Genomic DNA, 17,976 nt, shown 5'->3' on the forward strand with positions numbered 1-17,976 from the left:
ATAGAAATGGAGGACATGATAGACATGGATCTCGTCTCATCATAAATGCAATCAATCAAAAGCTTTGCTTCATAATCTTGTCAGGTGATACACCCTTCACCTGTCTTGGCCAAACATCAAGTAAGGGTTGCATCCTAGTGCTTTTCTGCTGATGGAAGGTAGAGGAAGGATGCTCTTCCCTGGTTTCATTCCCTACTGAACACTCACTGCAGAATAGTTTCAGGCGTCTGAAGAAGGGAACTCTGACTCTCGAGAGCTTACACCTTGAAAATCTTGATCTCTGAGAAGCCACTGGTCTCAAATCCTATTGTTCACTGATGAATCTTATACAGCCCTGATGACCATATGCAGTTTAAAGTCACTGGTATATTGTGTCAAACAAAAAAAAGAAATCCTATGCAACACTTGCAAAATCACCTTGGTTAAGAAATTAGACAAACCACAGACCTTCACTGTTATTGACTAAACAAGTTTATTTCCAACTTCGTATTTAATATTACAAGAATAAGCACTGCTTTGATATTTAGAGGTACAATCTCACTGATTAATTGTCTACAAGACATACTTTTTGGTCAAACAATATGATCAAATTTACTATAGCAAAGAATGTACAATACAGAAGAATAACTCCAAAGGAAAATATACAATCAGACTAAATTTGGAAACATTTTACTGAGACAGAAAGGACTATATAGTTGTTTGATACATTCTATTTACATTCTTTGAAATACAAGTAAAACTCTGGCAAAAAAATAAGCTACCTGTCTTGAAACATTAAAACTTGACAGCCTACTATACCTATAAGGTAAAGTAATACAATATACCTAAACTTTTGCAAAGCCCTGAGAAATATTTCTTCTCAATTCAAGAACAGAGAGATAAGTTCAGCATAAAAACATGAGATCTGCTAGATCAGATGGCTCCAACTAGTCAAACATCCTTTTTTCTACAGCCAAATTCTTCCAGCAAGCTCACAAGCCGAGATTTGTGGCAGTAGCCTTTTGTGCATCCCCCCAGAGACTTGTATTAAGAGGTACACTGCCTCCGAAGACAAGACGGAGGCTTAATTAGGTTATCATGGCCATTGATTCTAGGAATGTTGTCAAATTCCTTTTTAAAGCCAAGCTGTTAATCATCACAACAGCTTGTTGTGAATCTCATAAATATATTATGCAATGCATGAAGAAGTATTTTTCTTTTCTCTCTCCTTACATTCAGTGTAGCCTCACTACCTATTTTGTAATGATATCACAATAATGGCTGTTTTTGTTTCAACTGCTTTCCTAACAATCTGTAACACAGAACTTCTCCATTGCTAATACAGAGTTGTTATTTTCATTAATCCATACACAACCCTGAAAACATTCCAAAACCAGTCCAAATCCTCAGGGAAGCTGGCATTTGTAATGTTGAGATTTTATCCCCGCGCTCCCCCCTAAAAGTATTCATCACTAATACCTATCTACAGTAAACCCTATTTGCCATTTTATTGGCTATGCATACAGTGTGGAGAGGTCGTTTTGGAGTTCTTCACAACCTGCTTGGGATTCCACCATCCTGGGTGCCTTGATGTCACCCTCAAACTTTTAACCAGTACATTTCTGCTCCTTTCTCCTCTTAAATGCAAAATGAACAGGTAACTTTAAACCACCTTTAAAGCTTTCTAATTTCTGTTCACTGAAGCATATGTAAGAGAATCTGAGAATAAGTGGATTTATGGTAAATGTCAAACATTGTTCCAATCAACTGAAAGCTAAATAGTTTTAGAAAGGATAAATACCATACAGCCAAATAATTTTCATGAGTTTTTCTGTGACCAACAAAAACTGCAGAGAGAAATGCCCCCCCTCAAAATCAGTATATTAAGTGTGCCCCATAAAATCTTATTCCATTTGTACACGTACTCGAAGTGGCATTCAATTGTTATAAATCTAATATAATTCTAAAAACTCAAAATCCTTTAACATCAGCATATTATTAGAATTCAAAAACTAAAGTTATGTAGCATGATTTAAGCAGAAAAAACTATATAATTTTTCCAGTAAAATCACGTTAGTATTCTTAAAAGTTTGTATTTCAGTTCATAAACATCTTGTAGAGCATTTTACATTTCTTTTATAGAAGTATCACAATTATTCTTAATTGACATTTGTTACACCATGGTTGTAAGTTAGTTATTTCGCCATAACTGCAAAACTGAATTCAGATGACGATCCAGAATACCTGGGTATGAAAATTCCCATCTGTTCAGAAGAATTGTCATTAACCCACTATATAATAGTGAACAAAATATGTTTGTTTCATAGAAACAACTAACATTTGCCTCAATGGGACAAATGGTCTATTTACAGTTACATTAGGACTGCCTAACTGACAGTGAGTATAAGTCGTCGGTATTCATGGAGCTTAGTAGACTGATGATCTCTGCTGAACCGTCTTCCCCTTCAAGATACGTCTTATCTGAAGAACAAGAGAGAGGGACAATCAAGGTCCACCCTTTTTGACATTATGAACACACACAACAACCCTAAATACACCAACTAAGTAATATATCTCACTAACCTCAGTGAGGCCTACTTCCAAGTAAAATATTTAGGTTTAGGATGACACAAACATATCAAGAGAAGTTCAAAAAAGTGTACAAAGGGAAGTGAAATGAAAACTGAAAGTGTTCCTAGGTTCCTAAATCCAGTCTGATCATATAAAAACCATGGCTTGGATCCTTACAAACAAGTTCCATTTGACCTAGATAATGTGCTACAAAGTGTTCACAAAAGATTAATGGTTTGCAATTAGCCATTGTGGAAACAAAAATGCTAGTGTAAGAGGAAGCTCTCTCTATGGTTCAGACTATCTAGAGCAATCAGAACTTGTTCATAGGTTCCAAAGCCCATGTCACTACACCGAGAAGATTCAATCAGGAGTTAATCCAGTGAAGTCAATGTGGGTCCACTAAATTAACTGTTCACTAAGTGGTTCCTAAAAAAAAAAAAGGGGAGGGGGGGATATCAGAATCCAACATCCTGAAGAGCAACTAAAACATTTTTCTACTAACAATAAGGAAATTCAACAGCTTTGGGGGCTAACAATCCACTGGTACACATTCAACAAAGAGAAAGAGAACTCACCACCCATCCTATTTTAAGCCATGAACTCAAATATATTGGCCTCTTACCTCAACTCCTACAGGGCCATCAGGAACCAAGTGAACTGGCTGCTCATTCTCCAAGTTTCTGGCACTTGGATCAGCTCCTTTTCTCATCAACAACCGAACTGCATCCAGCTGACTCATCCGATGCTGCAAACTGGCAGCTACATGGAGTGCTGTATTACCATTGTAAGCCTGGTTGAGGCAAGAGATGGACACCATCAGTTCCAACAAAAACAAGGAAGACAGAGTGATTTATGCATGGAAGCTGGTACACATTCAAGTAAATGCATCCTTTTTATATTATTATTGCCTAAAGTTCACATACTTTTGCATTGATGAAAGAAAGGCAGGTGGGCAATTCTAAAAATAGACGAAGGAGTTCCACATTTGCTTCTTCAGCAGCCAAGTGAAGGGCTGAGCGGCCACTTTTACGATCCTATACAAAAACAAATGGCCAGTTGATTTTCCACACTTAACACCCAACCACTGCACAATGCAGGATCAAAACCCATGAAATCACTCTTCTTGCATTAACACACTGAGTATTCGTAACTTTTTTTTTCTTGGTTCTTGCAATACTATCAAGAAGAGCTCTAATATTTCCTATTTAGAGATGGAAACTGAATCTCACAAGCAGCATTTCTGAGGCTACTCAAACATTTAAGACTATGGTGGGACTTCCATCTAACAGTTTTATATGTTTGGCCACAATGATTCTGGAATTATTAAAACAAAGGGAAGTGAACCTATACTCCACCACCACCTCCAAGAAATCCTCACATGCAATTTCCTGTTACATTTATAATTGTGTCTGCATAATTCAGTGTCAGCCATGACCAAGTCCCACTGAAATTAGTGGAACCTGCAGCCCAATCACATGCATGTGATTTACTTTCAAATAAGCAGGCTAAGAACTATACCATGAATGATTTAACTGTTATTTTAGTTCTATTGATTTTAATGGGACAATCATGCTAGCACAAAGTAACACAGATCATTTGACACTGGAATGTGGTAAATAAGCATCTGAATAGATGAGGCGAGTGTGTAACAACTTCGTATCTTATGTCTCCCCCAAGTTTGCAGAATTGCAAGCAATTCTCAGATCAAACACTGCTGAGAGAAAGTTGCATCTGAATCAGCTACAAGAAACAACTCAGAGCCTCTTGTCATATTTCCTGGCACTACTTACTCTGGCTTCAACAGAGGCCCCCATCTGGATTAGAAATTTGATTGTGTCTGCCAGCCTCTTACTTCTCAACCTCAGTTCCTGGACCTCAGGAGTGTGGGGTGACTGCTGGCTCTGTAGCTCATGTACTATAGCATTGTGGACCACTACCGCACAGTGCAATGCTGTCAGACCTTAAAACAAAAACACACCAGTAACTAAAACAAACCGCCAAAAGTAAAAAAAACTTGATTGCCTTCTCCAATGCCTTGACTGATTCAGAAATACTAATTCTGAAATTTATAGCCAGGCTCTGGCTTCTTTTGGTTTGCAATGCAATTAAGAATTTTAACCTCTTCCTTGGTTTCTTAACTGTACAGTAGAGGAAGAGCCTGTTTTTAAATTATTTTTCTGTTCATGGATTTTAAATTTAGCATAGGTTCTGTTAGCAGCCTATGATTTTATTCTTTGCTCATTATCTAACAAGAATATAGCTCTGGTCTTTCTATAAAGACCGCAAACAGAGAGAAAAACATTCTCAGTAAGTTTAATAGCTGATTAACAATTTCTCACTTGCCAGTGACATCCTAATTTCTTAGGTCTACACTGCAGAATGCAAGGATTCTGCTAATCTACTCTTCAGCAGTCTCGGATTTCCAGAGCAGTGGATTTATAACTTGGTTGACTGCATAGTAGCCATCTAATGAAGGACCAAACAAGAATCAATACTGCACAAGCTCAAGGAAATTAGAAAACTGAATTGCCATCAGGACCTGTTTCAAATGTCACTTATTTAACAATAGATGTAATTAACAATAGTGAAACGCTTCTACTAAATGGCAAGCCATGCAGATACCCAAGAATCAGAAGTGAAAAAAGTTGTGTATGCGTTCACATAATAGTTTTTTTCTCATAATCCAAGACAGAATGAAGGACTGTTAATTGCTCACCATCATAGTTGGTTGCCTCCAAGTCCACATATTGATCACTTACAATGGCTCCTTTCTGGATTGCCTGCCGAAGAAGTGAAAGAATGGATTAATGCCACCCAAATATACACCGCATTGAATATACCAAAACCTCCATAGCATCTTTTTTAGAATTTACAAAGACTGTTCATGCATAAAACAGACTCCTTCATAAAATATATAGCAGTGATTTCCTGCTGGACCTACAGTGTATTAGTATGAAGACTCTGAAAAACAGCATCTCCTCCTGTATGAACAGTCTTCACAATGTTGTGAAAACCAGTAATTTTTGTTAGCAAGATGCAAGCCTTTCCTAAGTTTCTAGAGAGCACTTTCCTCCAATTAGTAGAAAGAGAAAATAATTACACTGCTCTAATGCTTACTTGTTTACTACCCTTACCTTGGGCACAAAAGTCTACAGCTTTCTAATGAATTTTATCACTTGCCCTGACACCCTTGGCAAATAACGGTCACCTCCAGGTAACCAGCAATGTCCTCTCCTACTGAGTGCAGGATAAGAAGATTTTCACGTGAATGGAGTAGGGGGACAGTGACATGAGTTATGCATGAGTTATGGATTGTAATAAGTAGCAAGCTACCATCCTTGAACAGTTTTTCACAAAGCCGCTGTATCCCTACTATTGCTACTGGCCCAAACACTTTAAGTAACCTTAAAGAGTATAATGACCAGTTTCAGCATATGATACTACATTGATATTATGAACAGTAAAAGTAATAGTTTTAGAATTTGCTCAGAAGGCTTACCTGAAGGACTTGTGCATGGCCTTTTTCAGCACATACATGCAAGGGGGTTCTACCCCAGCAGTCTGTAGTATTCACTTGTGCCCCAAGACTAACCAAGTCATGAACAATAAGATGCTGGTTTGCAGCCACAGCTACCTGCAGGGCACTCTATAATGAGAAGCAGATGACATATTGGTCATATAAATGTTACCAGGAAATAGCAATTTAAAAAAAAATATACCCAACCATAATAAAGTATCTGTGGATATGTCCAAAGGCACAACCCATTTCAGCATGCAGCTCTTTAAGGAACTGCAGATTAGCCTGTGGACTTCTGAAGAACTCGCAGTTAATTATTAGCCAGTGTGCCAACATTCAAGATTAATATTAAACAGACATTCCAGAATACTTTGTACAAGTCCTGGAAATGAACGCTATATTCAAGGACACACATTAAAAGCATGTTATGCTGAGCATATCACCTGGCCATTGTGCTCCTTAATATCAAGCATGTGTAGGGCTGCCATCTTTCTCGCCAATACATAGGAAACTGCCCGTCGTCCCTGGGCAACAGCAATGTGGAGGAACCTGTGAGGAAATATACACCATATTGTATATTTCTTGCAATATTAAAAAAGCACAAATTTTAAGATATTGTCCATAGAGATTTTTTTTAAAAAGCAAATCATAGAATTTGCAGGCTGCAGGGTCTACCAAAGTTAGTTATACCAAAGTATTCTATTTTGCTCCATGGTATTTAGGAGTGTACTGAGGTTTGTATGATGTTTAATTTGAATGCAACACTGAGTGCTTCATTTTCAATATAAGAACATTCTCAAGAGGTGTACATCTTGCTTTCAGCACAGAATCTCCATTCCAGAAGTAATTAACATGGGAAGAATACTCACGTGTCGCCATCTGCATCTTTGGCAAGGATTTGATCATGTGAAATGTTGGCCAATTTGTTTTCTTCCTGTTCCACTTGCCACTGGAAAAATGATTTGCCCAGCTGTGCTGTGTTTCCAGCAATACTCTGGTGTTGTGTGGAAATATTTGAAGAAGCCAGTGATAAGCCATGGTCCTCAAGACTACTGCAGGTATTATTTGATAGCAGGCTACAGTTCTGAGGGTGGCTACCAGTATCTGTTTGTTGGTGGCCTCCTGGCAAAGGCTGACAGAGGGAAGCAGAGAGGTTGTCTAGCCCTTCTGTATCACTTAAGAGAGCAGCAAAACTTTGGGTAGAGCAATACTGAATTTCCTGGCTTTCAAAAACATTTTGCTGATAGTCAGAAGACTGGCTGCTTGCAGAATGTGGTCGGTATTCCAACAATGGATTCTGGCTGTAGTGCTGTGGCAAATCCTGGGGCTGTGTGGGAGAAAACTGGTAATTCTGGGATGGTTCCAACATTTGAGAGTGACTGTTTCCTTGAAACATTTGGTACTTCTGAGGAGGTGAGAAAGACTGTGTTCCTGCAATTTCTTGATATTGCTCCTGTGGTGAATTAGAATTAGTTATTGAGTGAAGCCAGTTAACTTGCACTGTGTTCAGAGAAACAGGGCTGGATTCATTCTTAATATTGATAATGTTCTGCAGCATGTCACAGCTGCTGTCTTGTTTGGGATCATTTGTTTGAGTATCTTCCATGTTGTTATCCATTGATGTAGGTGTCTGTGGAGGTGTCTAAAAGATAGTACATACACATTTTTAAACTAAGCGGATCACGCCCTGTCACATAAGGCAGGTGAAAAAACATATTTCAATGTGAACAACATAAAAACATCATAAAAATACTTACCAAGAGATGAGGCTGGAAAGCAGCTGCTCTTTTATAGCAGGATCCATCAGAAAGAGATTCATGAGCTTTTCTTTTCCTATCATTACTCAATATGTTCTTCAACTCTACTGAAAGAAAGAAAAAAGCTAAGCTTCCTCAATCGTCTACATTTCACTGCTCTAAGTACAAATATTATTTCAAGGGAATAAGAATAGTATACCTGAATATGGGTCATAATTCACTGTTCCTCCTTGTGCCTATTTTTAAAAGGGTTACAAATTAGTACTATTACATTTACTGTAGTGAAAACAGTCTCCCCATTTCTTAAACAGTTTTAAAAAGTGATATTCTTTTTTCTAAAGATAATTTAGCATACATTGTATTTCTGTACCTGTGAAGATTATATCCAATCCAAAATGTATAGAAAAGTACATTCTACAGGCAGTTAGGAGGAAGAAGAGTACTCCATTGTTGTAACTTGTAGCTTTCAAAAAGAACTGTACTGATCCTTCCCCATAACTCACTTTATTTTGTCAGACTCAGATCTGGGTTCAAATCTGCCACGAAACGAACTGTGTACTTTACCTCTGTCTCAGCTTAGCCTACCATGGTGTTGATGCAAGGATAAAATGGAGGGAAGAATGATATATGCTGCCCTGAGCTCCTTGAAAGAAGGGCAGGATAAAAATGTACTACTCTACTATGTAAAACTCTACTAGGGTTTCCATCTTGTCCTGTTACATTTACATTTACTTTAACAAACATTTTCAGCAAAAATTGAAAAAAAAGCTAAATGATAAAGAAAACTTCCATAAAAATATGGCAAGCAAGTAACTTTTACAGCTGGTGATCCAAGTATCTCACCAGCATTATCAATAGCAGGCTGAAAAGTTTACATGTGTATAATTAACTTCTGGAAATTGATTTTATCCATATGAAAATGATTTTATCCAACTGGCGGTTCTTACACTTTTTTTTTTTATAGAACCTTGCCTTCCTTCAGCCACCAGTTATACTACTACACATTTTCAGATTTTTAAATGTAAGCCTGCACTAAACTAAGGAGACATAAAAATGTCCACATACATCATTTTTATATCCCATCCACACAACTCATTCTTTGAAAGCAAACATGGGGATATAAAAATATTTATATGCATGGACCCCTCTTATTAATTCACCTTGAGTCTCAGTGAAAAAAGTGGACTATAAATAAACGTAAATAAATATATAATGGACCATAAATAATGTAAATAAATCAAATAAATAAATATTCCTAAATGGGCAGTAGGTACACAGAATTATGTTAGTACAGGCAGATATTCTTACACAAAATGTTTAGGAATGTACGTGCTGCTTTGTCCGCAGCTCTGTTCTATACTAAATCTATGAAGAGTCACTGCTTTGCACTAACTCACAAAATACAGAACGGCTAAAGTTTATGAATATCTTAGCAAGTATTCAGCCCTTCCAACAATTTCCAAAATGCTGTTCTGTGAAGTGCAAAAGGCAGCGCATAGTGCTGCTATGTCTCCAGCATCTGCCAATCAGATGTGTATCTTTCAATTAAGAGCTTTCAGTTTTAACTCATTTACAATGATGGATCTAGACCTCATAAACATTTTCCGGTAATGAATTCCATATGTTAACTATACATTGTATAAAGCTGTAAGTTACTGATAATTCTAAAGAAGAGGCAGCAATTTTCTAATAAAAATAGATTATAAAAATCAACCACCCACCTTTAATAATTCATCAGCACCGTGATCTGATGACATCTGTTTGCTGCTTCTAATGTGCAACAACAGTTCTTTCACAGAGTTTTTCACGCGAACACCTTGGAAAGGTCCTCTTTGTTGCTTTCCTCCCCCCATGTGTTGTTCCACTGTGGAGCAGCAAACAAAAGAGAATAAAGTATTGACACAATCGATAAACTAGACACTACAGTTTTGTAAAGGGAAAACATCTATGGGAAATTATTGGTGCCGAATTCTTGCAGTCAAGAAACACAGCTACTGCCTTGACTAATAAAGCAAAATACATAAAACGTCATTACCAGCATTCCAGAAGTAAAAAGGATATCTGACAACTTCAAGCTCACAAATATACAGCAATTTCCATGCATTTCTCTATCTCTTCACCAGATTTGTTAGTGGGAGAATCTTTAGTCACATATCATTAGCAATATTATAAGATTATGTGAATGAGTTTTCAGAGCTACTTGCGCCTGTCACCTCCATAATGAAACTGCTTATCCAAAATAAGAAAAAGTGTCAACCAAAACGACGTACTTAAGATATTACATTCTACACTGTCATAATCTCTTTAAATACGTTCAGATTTGAAGGTCAAAAACCAGAAGTGAAATGAGGAAGCAATGATGCCAGAGAGTCCAACAGAGAAGTTGTGACTTCATTTTAAAAAGTACAAAAACCTCAAACAAGCCTTGCATACCAGAAGTATTACTGTCTAAGCAATATTAAAATGATTTTAATGCTATGATGAAACCTCTAGTTACCATGAAACTGGAATTTCTGACTAGAGGGAAAAAAGTTCCCTATTCAAGGACTAATTATTTTTTTGCTTACAAATTTTAGCAGGTTACCTAAAATACTCTTAGTTAATCAAAAATCTCCAACTTGAGAGATACAATTTAAGAAAGCAAAGACTATTGTAAAGAGGAAGGCAGTTTCCTTGAAAAAAAATATACATGGCTGTTTTTAAAAAATCTTCATTATATTAATATGTATATATTGTATATTGATAAAAATACAGGGGTTTTGGATGGCAAATAAAAGCCACAATGAACTCTAAAATACAGAACAACAGTTCCTATAGTAAAATAGGTTCTAAAATATATCTATCTTTTAAAAATACACCAGATATCCTACTGTTCCTTTTTAAATGCTCTCCTCTCAACAAGATGAATTCCAAAATGAAAAACAAAATTATGACAAACTAGACATTCCAGCTAGAGAGCCTTGCAAAAGAAACTCGGCATGAGAAAATACTGCAAAATATGTTTTTATTTTGGAAGTTCAAAGAAACCAAGAATTCTTTTTGAAGTGCTTGGAGAGTCTTGGTTGCAAGTATTTCATTGTAGGGAATGAGTAAGAAATAGTAACTTTAGCAATAAGTTTCCCTCCTTTGGGGTCTAGATCCATCAAAAGATATTGTTCGAATAACTAAAGCTATCTATACTAAATATAAATTAGGAAAGAACACAAACTATGTTGGCTCCAGAGAATGAGATGTACAGATTAGAGGTGAAATATTTTAATGAACTGAAAAGCTTTGTTTTCACAAAATGATTTAAAATTCAAAAGTCTTAACAACAAAACTATCTTGTGTTAATATTAATACTCATCAAATGTCTTAAGAATTTTGACTGCTTCAATGCCCCCCTTTGTGTAAATGTGTCAAGGTCCTATAATGTGTAAAGTATCTTTTTAAATCCAACTTATTTATCTGTAAATACTGATTACCTAAAACAAATATCATTCTGTATAAAGCAAATACTATATTCTATCACTGTAAAGCAAAGTCTTATAAGATGAATGCATGTTTACTCAGCCAACCTTCTCTTACCCTTCTTCCTTACCTAGTTATTTTTTAAATCAGAATAGACAAGACTTTTGTAAATGCCTCTTATTGCATATGCACAAACCAAGAAGAAAACAAGTACAGAGACTCTCATTACAGAGGATGAACAAGTTTGTTGAACTCTCCAGACTTAGAATTTGGATTATTGGTACCGCTATGGTGTCTTAATGGTCAAATGTTGTCAAATTCTAGCTAATGCTCAATGAACCTGATATCATATGGTGCTGGTGAATCCCAAAGTAATTGAATTAAGATGCCAAAATTGCAAGGCTTCAGTTCCCCTGAACAGAATTCATGAATTAACTGATGGCACTTCAGCAACCACCACCATGGCAAACTTGAATAAGTTACCATAGTCACAGCCACATTTATTTTATTTCATTTATGTCATTTATAGTCCTCCTTTCTCACTGAGACTCAAGGCGGATTATTACACAGTATGAGATTAGTACAATCAGTATCAAGTACATTTCAATACAGTACGTAGCGCAAATGAAACAGGCTTGCCAATGAGTTTGAGTTTGCCAATGGACAGATCTACAAATGACACAGCAAGTTCAGTAAATGGAGCTCCCAGTGGTTCCCCCCCCCCACTCCTTTAAAAAGTATGCATGGCAGGACTTGATTTCAATTAGGACAGTAGCACAAGGGGAAGGAAGATTAAGCCTTTCCCCTGTGCCTTTATTTGTCCGCATCAGTATCCCTATGCTAGTCTCAGTGGGACAAACAGAGCCCCCCCCCCCAGGGCTATTTCAGATCAGGAAAATGGTGTAGTGCATGTGGGGAGGCTTAACTCTCCCTGCCCTTGAGCCACAGTCATTATTGAAATCAAACCCCATGTACATGATTTGTAAAGGGGGAAAAAGCTGGGAGCTCCATTCACAGAACTCCCAGTGTCACACATACCCAAGGCCTCAGACTCACTTTAGACATGAGCATGAGATGCCGAAACTGCTACACACAGAATTCTCCCCCATGCATACCAATATACATCCAAAGTGACTTGCAGCAAAATTTATAAGAGTCCAGTAGCACCTTTAAGACTAACCAACTTTACTGTAGCATAAGCTTTCGAGAATCACAGTTCTCTTCTTCAGATGCATCTGAAGAACTGTGATTCTTGAAAGCTTATGCTACAGTAAAGTTGGTTAGTTTTAAAGGTGCTACTTGACTCTTTTCTGTTTTTGCTACTACAGACTAACATGGCTAACTCTAGATCTATATGAGCAAAATTTATGTTATGGGCATATAGTTTCCCAGAATATACTGGCACAGTTAAATACATGCACACAAACATCGCGCCATTTCTGACATAAAAGTGCTTTCTGCACAGGAAAGCATAATGCAGAAAAATGTTCTTAGACAGTTATTTTTAGATGCAATGGCAGCTGTGCATTTGGGGCACGGTAAACTCAAATCTACAGGTGCCCCTTTTAACAATGTCTATGAAGGCTACATTGAGACTGGCATAGGCATTGCGAAGTTTCCTGGAGAATCGGGTTGACTCAATAGAAGAAGCTGCATCCTCCAGTTTGCAGGATCTGAGCAAGTCTGTTAATGACAGGACGTTTTGGAGATCTTTCGGCAGCAAGCTCATCACACACACAAACAAAAAGCAAAAATCCTCTCCTTTCTTTGAAGCCAGAAGCAGCTTGATTCTCCACAGCATTTCCCCACGGTTCTACCATTTTGCAGACGTATGAACATGTGCAGCAGACTGACAGTGGAACGAGGGGGTAGCGTTCAGGTGCTTTCAAGCGGGATGCACGAATGCACATTTCGAAACGCTCCCTTTCAAGGAAAGCTCATCGCGCTCTGAACAGAGTTTGAATCTTTCTTCCAATACTAGTTTTTTTAACTTTGAGAGATTCTATGTTCTGCCATTTGTGCGCGCACCCACTCCAATTTCTTGCACGATGTTAACATTAAACCGCCCCCCCAACACACACACGCACTCCAGCCTGTACCGATGCACCTGACTTGCCACCCTAAACACCAACAAGATCCGTGTGGCACCTTAAAGACTAAAAACGTTTTATTCCAGCATAAACTTTCGTGGATTAGAGTCCACTTGAATTTCACAAGCTGAAGCTGGCAACCCTTCGCCACACATTCCCGGTGTGGCAAAATCGGTGGTGGCAGAATGCTCGGCGAGGCGCCCCGTCATTACCCCCCCCCCCCGCGCTGAGATTCGCGCGCGGTTCGACGGCGCCGGGAACATCCCTCCACCCGAGGCTCACTGCAGGGCCACCGGCCTCCGTCCGTACCTTGCCCACCTGAGCGAGCTCCGCTCCTCGAGTTACGCCTCTTGCCACCCTCGCCGCTACTCCGGCGGGAGCCGTTGCTGCTGCTGCTGCTGCTGCTGCCACTACCAGAGAACTCCGAGTCAGACCCCGGTGACTCCGGAGCTGAGTAGCTGGGCGAGCAGCTGCTCTCGCTGGAGCGGGGAGAGGCCCCGTAGAAAAAGGCCAGGTTAAGGGGGCTGCTCATGGCGCCGCAGTCACCGTCCAACAGCCCGTCCCGGCTACTGTCCACGATCATGGCTGCTCTCTCGCAAGGGCCGTGAAGCGCCTTAGAGGCGGCAATGGCGGCTACAACCCTGAAACGAAGGCTGACCTGAGCCACAGCAGGCGGCTCCGGCTTCGCAAAAAGACGCGGAAAGGGCCAGGGAGTGGGAGGCGGAGGCAGCTGCCGAGGTTCTTATAGGAGCTCCACGCCCTGGGCAGGGCAGGTCCTCGGCTGCCGGCGGCGGGAGGGGCGGGGGTGTGGGTCCAGAAGCCGGGCTTCCAGTAAGTGCACCGCTCGGGTTTCTTTTCGCCGCCCTTTGGCTCTCTCGTGACTCGCCTCCTCCCTGACTACCCGGCGAGCCCGAAGCAAGCCGAAGCCGGCCTGCCATCGCGTGCGCAGGAGACCGAGCCGCTGGGCGCCAGGTGGTTGGAAGGCAAGCGGCTTTATTGATCGCTTGAGAGGGAGGGAGGAGAATTAATTCGCCTTTCGATAAAATCCTCAAGGCGAAAAACAGCAGTCAAATAACAAGCCATAAAAATACGCAAGGCTATAATTTCAACGGGTGTCAGCAAGAACTTTGGCCCTCGCTAACGACGAAGCGGTCAGAGGGTCCTGCTGTCTTCTCTTGAGAAGAAAAGATTCGTACGAGAATTCGGTTGCTACTTTTAAAAAGGAGAAAAGCAAAGTCTGGGTTCAGTAACTAGATTTCGAGGTTATGAGCTTTCGAAAGTCAAAGCTCCCTTCCTCAGATGCCAGTAGAAAAAGTCTGTCGAAGGGAATTTTCACTCTCGAAAGCTTGAAAATCTAGTCTCTAAGGTGCTCCGATTTTGCTCTTCTAATTACACAGACCAACACGGCTACCCACCTGAAAGTTATCTTTTTAAAAGTAGTTATCTCCGAGCACATACAGACGACTTCAGTGGACTCGGATAGGCTTGGTTGATCTGTAGCAACGTGTCACGTGTTTTGTTTTTTAAAAAAATTATCGTGCATGAGCTGCTGCTTAGAGTCCTCAGGAAACCATGCAACCCACAGGGTGAAAGAGCTTCCCTCTTGATAATTTGGCTTCTGTATGGGCAGAGTTACTTCAGAAGCTAGCATGGCAGGCGAGGCTGAACCTTGGCCTCTGTTTTCAATGGCAGGTCTCAAGTGAAAAGTAAATAAACTAGTACCAGGAGCGTAAGTATTATTTCACTCTTGTTTTAAGACCTTTCACTCTCTTGAGGTGTGATTTCAAAGAAACCTTGACATTTCTCATTTTAGTAATTAAATAGGATCAACAGTCTGGAGTTAGGCTTTGTTAAAGAGGGTGACTTGATTAATTGATGGTATGATTCTGGAAGGATTTTTTTGTGTTTCTGGTTTATACTTTATAAATAAATAAAACTAACAGGTTAAACTTTGCTTGACATTCTGACGGAGCAAGCAGCATCTATTGGAGATGTTTTGGGTTGTTTTCCTGTCAGGTAAATGTTACTAGACACCAAGTCTGCCAATTTTTTTTAAAAGGGATTTCTGTTGGTAACAGACAATAACTTTGGGATGCTTGCCAGTAGGCAAACTTCTGCCCTCTTTCCTACCTTCTGCCTCTTTTGAATCTGTATATGGTACAAATCTGTATGTGACTTCCACCCCAGAATGGAAATGGGGGAGGGGGTTACTAGAAAGTGCCCCTCACATTAAGAGCATATGAAAATACAAATCACCAAAAGAATATTATAATCTGTGTCCGAAACACATTAGCTTTCTGTCAGAAATTTTTGACTTGGAGATGGTAGTGGTGTTTTCAACAAGGGTAAAAGCAAGTTAAATGTCTTATAGTACAATCTGTCTTGTGGGATTAAAGCTGTAGTTAGGACCATTTCATGCCAGTAATTCAAACAAGTTCTCCCCATATGTCAATTCTGAGGGATTTCATGAAAGGATCTCTGAGTACCTTTGAACTGGTTTAGAGGAGCATCCAAGGAAAAAACTTCTCTTTCTTTGTATTCTTTGTATTCATTCTCTTTTCCAGCTGAGCAGCAGTTCAAAAAAAGTAAAAAATATGAGTAACAAAAATAGTCACTCCTTGACTTGTTTACTCCAATGCTTTATTTCCAGTGAGCAATAATAAGTAATAGCTAGGGCAGCTGAGAGAAGGGGACAAAGGAGTACAATAATTTAAGAGACCAGGTCCCCCTTGACATAAGGACAGGAAACATGCAGAGTACTGCTGGAGGATACCTGTTCCACTCAAACATCTTGTTTGTGTTCTGAAATGTGGGGAGACCAAAGACAAATCTTTATCTGAGGGCCCTTTTTTTGATTGGTCTGGCAGTTGAGGGTAAGTCTAGCCAAATATCACAATATCAGTTCAAAGGTACAAGTACCCACGGGTGCCAAATGCTCTGATAAAATTGCTGATTTAAGCAATATAGATATCCTTTGGTCATGTTTATTGGATTAATTGTTGGTGTAAAAACAGTGACTATCAGCTATCTCGTGTTTCAGTTCAAAAGGCACTCTAAGTGCTGTGATCATGGAAACTAGTAGTGCTTAAGAAAGCCTTTGCCATACAGACAAACTGTATATAAACTGCATTTATTTCTTTGCACCAGTATTCCTGAAAAACTCATAATATTAGCACAGTATCATGTCCATGCACATGATGGATGGGCATTCATACTCAGAATAAAGGAGGGAGCTCTTGGGGTTATGGGAGAAAACTTACTTAAATGGCAGTTCAGTACATTACAGCAATGAAAAGTGAAACCCAATATTAGGAATGAGTATGAAAATAAACAAATGTCCTAGCTCTATAATATTAGTTTATGTTATAGCCATACTTTGAATATCACACCTTGATCTGATGCACAAAACTGTCACCCAGCAGTATACTGGGGAAAGGTATTCTGGGAACTGATGTCATCACACGGGGTAGGCATGCGCTTTGTAGCAGTTTTGGCCAAAATAGACCTGTGTGGGGCCAAAATCGGCCTGCTGCAAAGTGCAGGAGCACTCTGGGGGCAACGTGATGACGTCATTCCCGGGAGTGATGTCGCCCTGCCCTGGGAGCACGCCCAGGAGGCCTTCCTCCCCCACCGACCAGGTAAGTGGAGGCAGGGGTGGAGGGTGAAAGTGGGGGATCCCCCACCCCCACTGGGGGAATGGGATCCCTACACCAACAAGTGTAGCTGTAGAAACAAATCAGGGACTGTACTAGTAAAAGAATTCCTATGCTGTAATTGTACATATGCATTTGCTAGTTATATTCTTTTTCTGTTATTTTACTTGGCAAACCTAAAGTTGTGAGAACTGGTGAACCACATCTCCATTTCCAGCTGAAGGACATGAGAAACTAGATTTGTTTTTTTGTTTTTTCTCCACATAAAAGTATTTTCAAACATTATTCTTCATTATCAAAGCTTACAGTTGATTTTGCCTTTTTAAACCATGGTCTTAACATGTGCGTTGAGTGGGAGGAATTATGAGACAGGAAAATTTTAGAGTAGCAAATTCCATTCTAGATTGAAAAAGCAGGGGCAGATCTGGAGGCAGTTTTGATTGTGTCATAATTTTTTCAGATTTCTGATAAGAATCTCCTATTAGAAGAGATTCTCCAGCCAAGCTTATAGGCATGGCTGGAGAACATTTAATCGTATAAGAAAAGGTGTAGGATAGGAAGGGATTACATCCCCTTGCCCACATGCTCAGTAAAATATACATTCCTCCCAATGTCTAAACCATCTGTGAACAGATGAATTCATACATAATCAGCTTCTCCAGAACATTGCTATTAAGTAAGATCTTTGGCTCATCTCACCTTGCTGCTCTCTGTGTGTGGGGAGAAATTTTATTGCTAGAAGGTATATGTCTCATTTGGCATCTCAAAGGAACGTGGTTGGACTACTGCTGGTTTCTGAATTTCCAATGTGGACAAAGAGTGGACAAACAGCAGATGCCATCAAAATGCCTCTTTTCAGATAATATGCTGTAACCTAACTCCAGCAATAAATTTAAGCTTTGTACCGGCATACAGTTCACAGAGAATGCTTGTAAGATCAGGTTGTAACTTCACAG

At 39.4% G+C, this 17,976-nt stretch overlaps 1 protein-coding gene across 3 annotated transcripts; it reads right to left on the reverse strand.

Moving 5' to 3' along the window:
* Positions 1 to 448: 448 nt before the first annotated feature.
* NFKBIZ (NFKB inhibitor zeta) lies at positions 449 to 14,065 on the reverse strand. 3 transcript variants are annotated; one of them, XM_054973293.1, is made up of 12 exons: positions 13,686 to 14,065; positions 9,549 to 9,691; positions 8,027 to 8,063; positions 7,828 to 7,934; positions 6,940 to 7,712; positions 6,514 to 6,619; positions 6,053 to 6,199; positions 5,270 to 5,333; positions 4,344 to 4,513; positions 3,477 to 3,587; positions 3,176 to 3,343; positions 449 to 2,460 (listed from the first exon to the last, which is right to left on the reverse strand). In XM_054973293.1, the coding sequence occupies exons 1-12, from the start codon at positions 13,948 to 13,950 to the stop codon at positions 2,407 to 2,409; spliced, it is 2,145 nt and encodes a 714-aa protein (XP_054829268.1). In that variant the 5' UTR covers positions 13,951 to 14,065; the 3' UTR covers positions 449 to 2,406. The 3 variants fall into 3 exon arrangements, with proteins under 3 accessions (XP_054829268.1, XP_054829267.1, XP_054829266.1); XM_054973292.1 differs by having other exon boundaries at positions 7,828 to 7,931; positions 13,677 to 14,065; XM_054973291.1 differs by having other exon boundaries at positions 13,677 to 14,065.
* Between the last annotated feature and the right edge of the window lie 3,911 nt (positions 14,066 to 17,976).

The sequence above is a fragment of the Eublepharis macularius genome, chromosome 3 (genome assembly GCF_028583425.1).
Source record: "Eublepharis macularius isolate TG4126 chromosome 3, MPM_Emac_v1.0, whole genome shotgun sequence".
NCBI classification, from domain to species: domain Eukaryota; kingdom Metazoa; phylum Chordata; class Lepidosauria; order Squamata; family Eublepharidae; genus Eublepharis; species Eublepharis macularius.

Coding starts and splice junctions, on each gene's coding strand:
- NFKBIZ (XM_054973291.1), bottom strand. CDS start 13,950: ATGATCGTGGACAGTAGCCGGGACGGGCTGTTGGACGGTGACTGCGGC. Junction 9,692..13,676: donor AGCTCGCTCAGGTGGGCAAG/GTACGGACGGAG, acceptor GCTGCTCCACAG/TGGAACAACACATGGGGGGA. Junction 7,935..8,026: donor GAATTATGACCCATATTCAG/GTATACTATTCT, acceptor TCTTTCTTTCAG/TAGAGTTGAAGAACATATTG.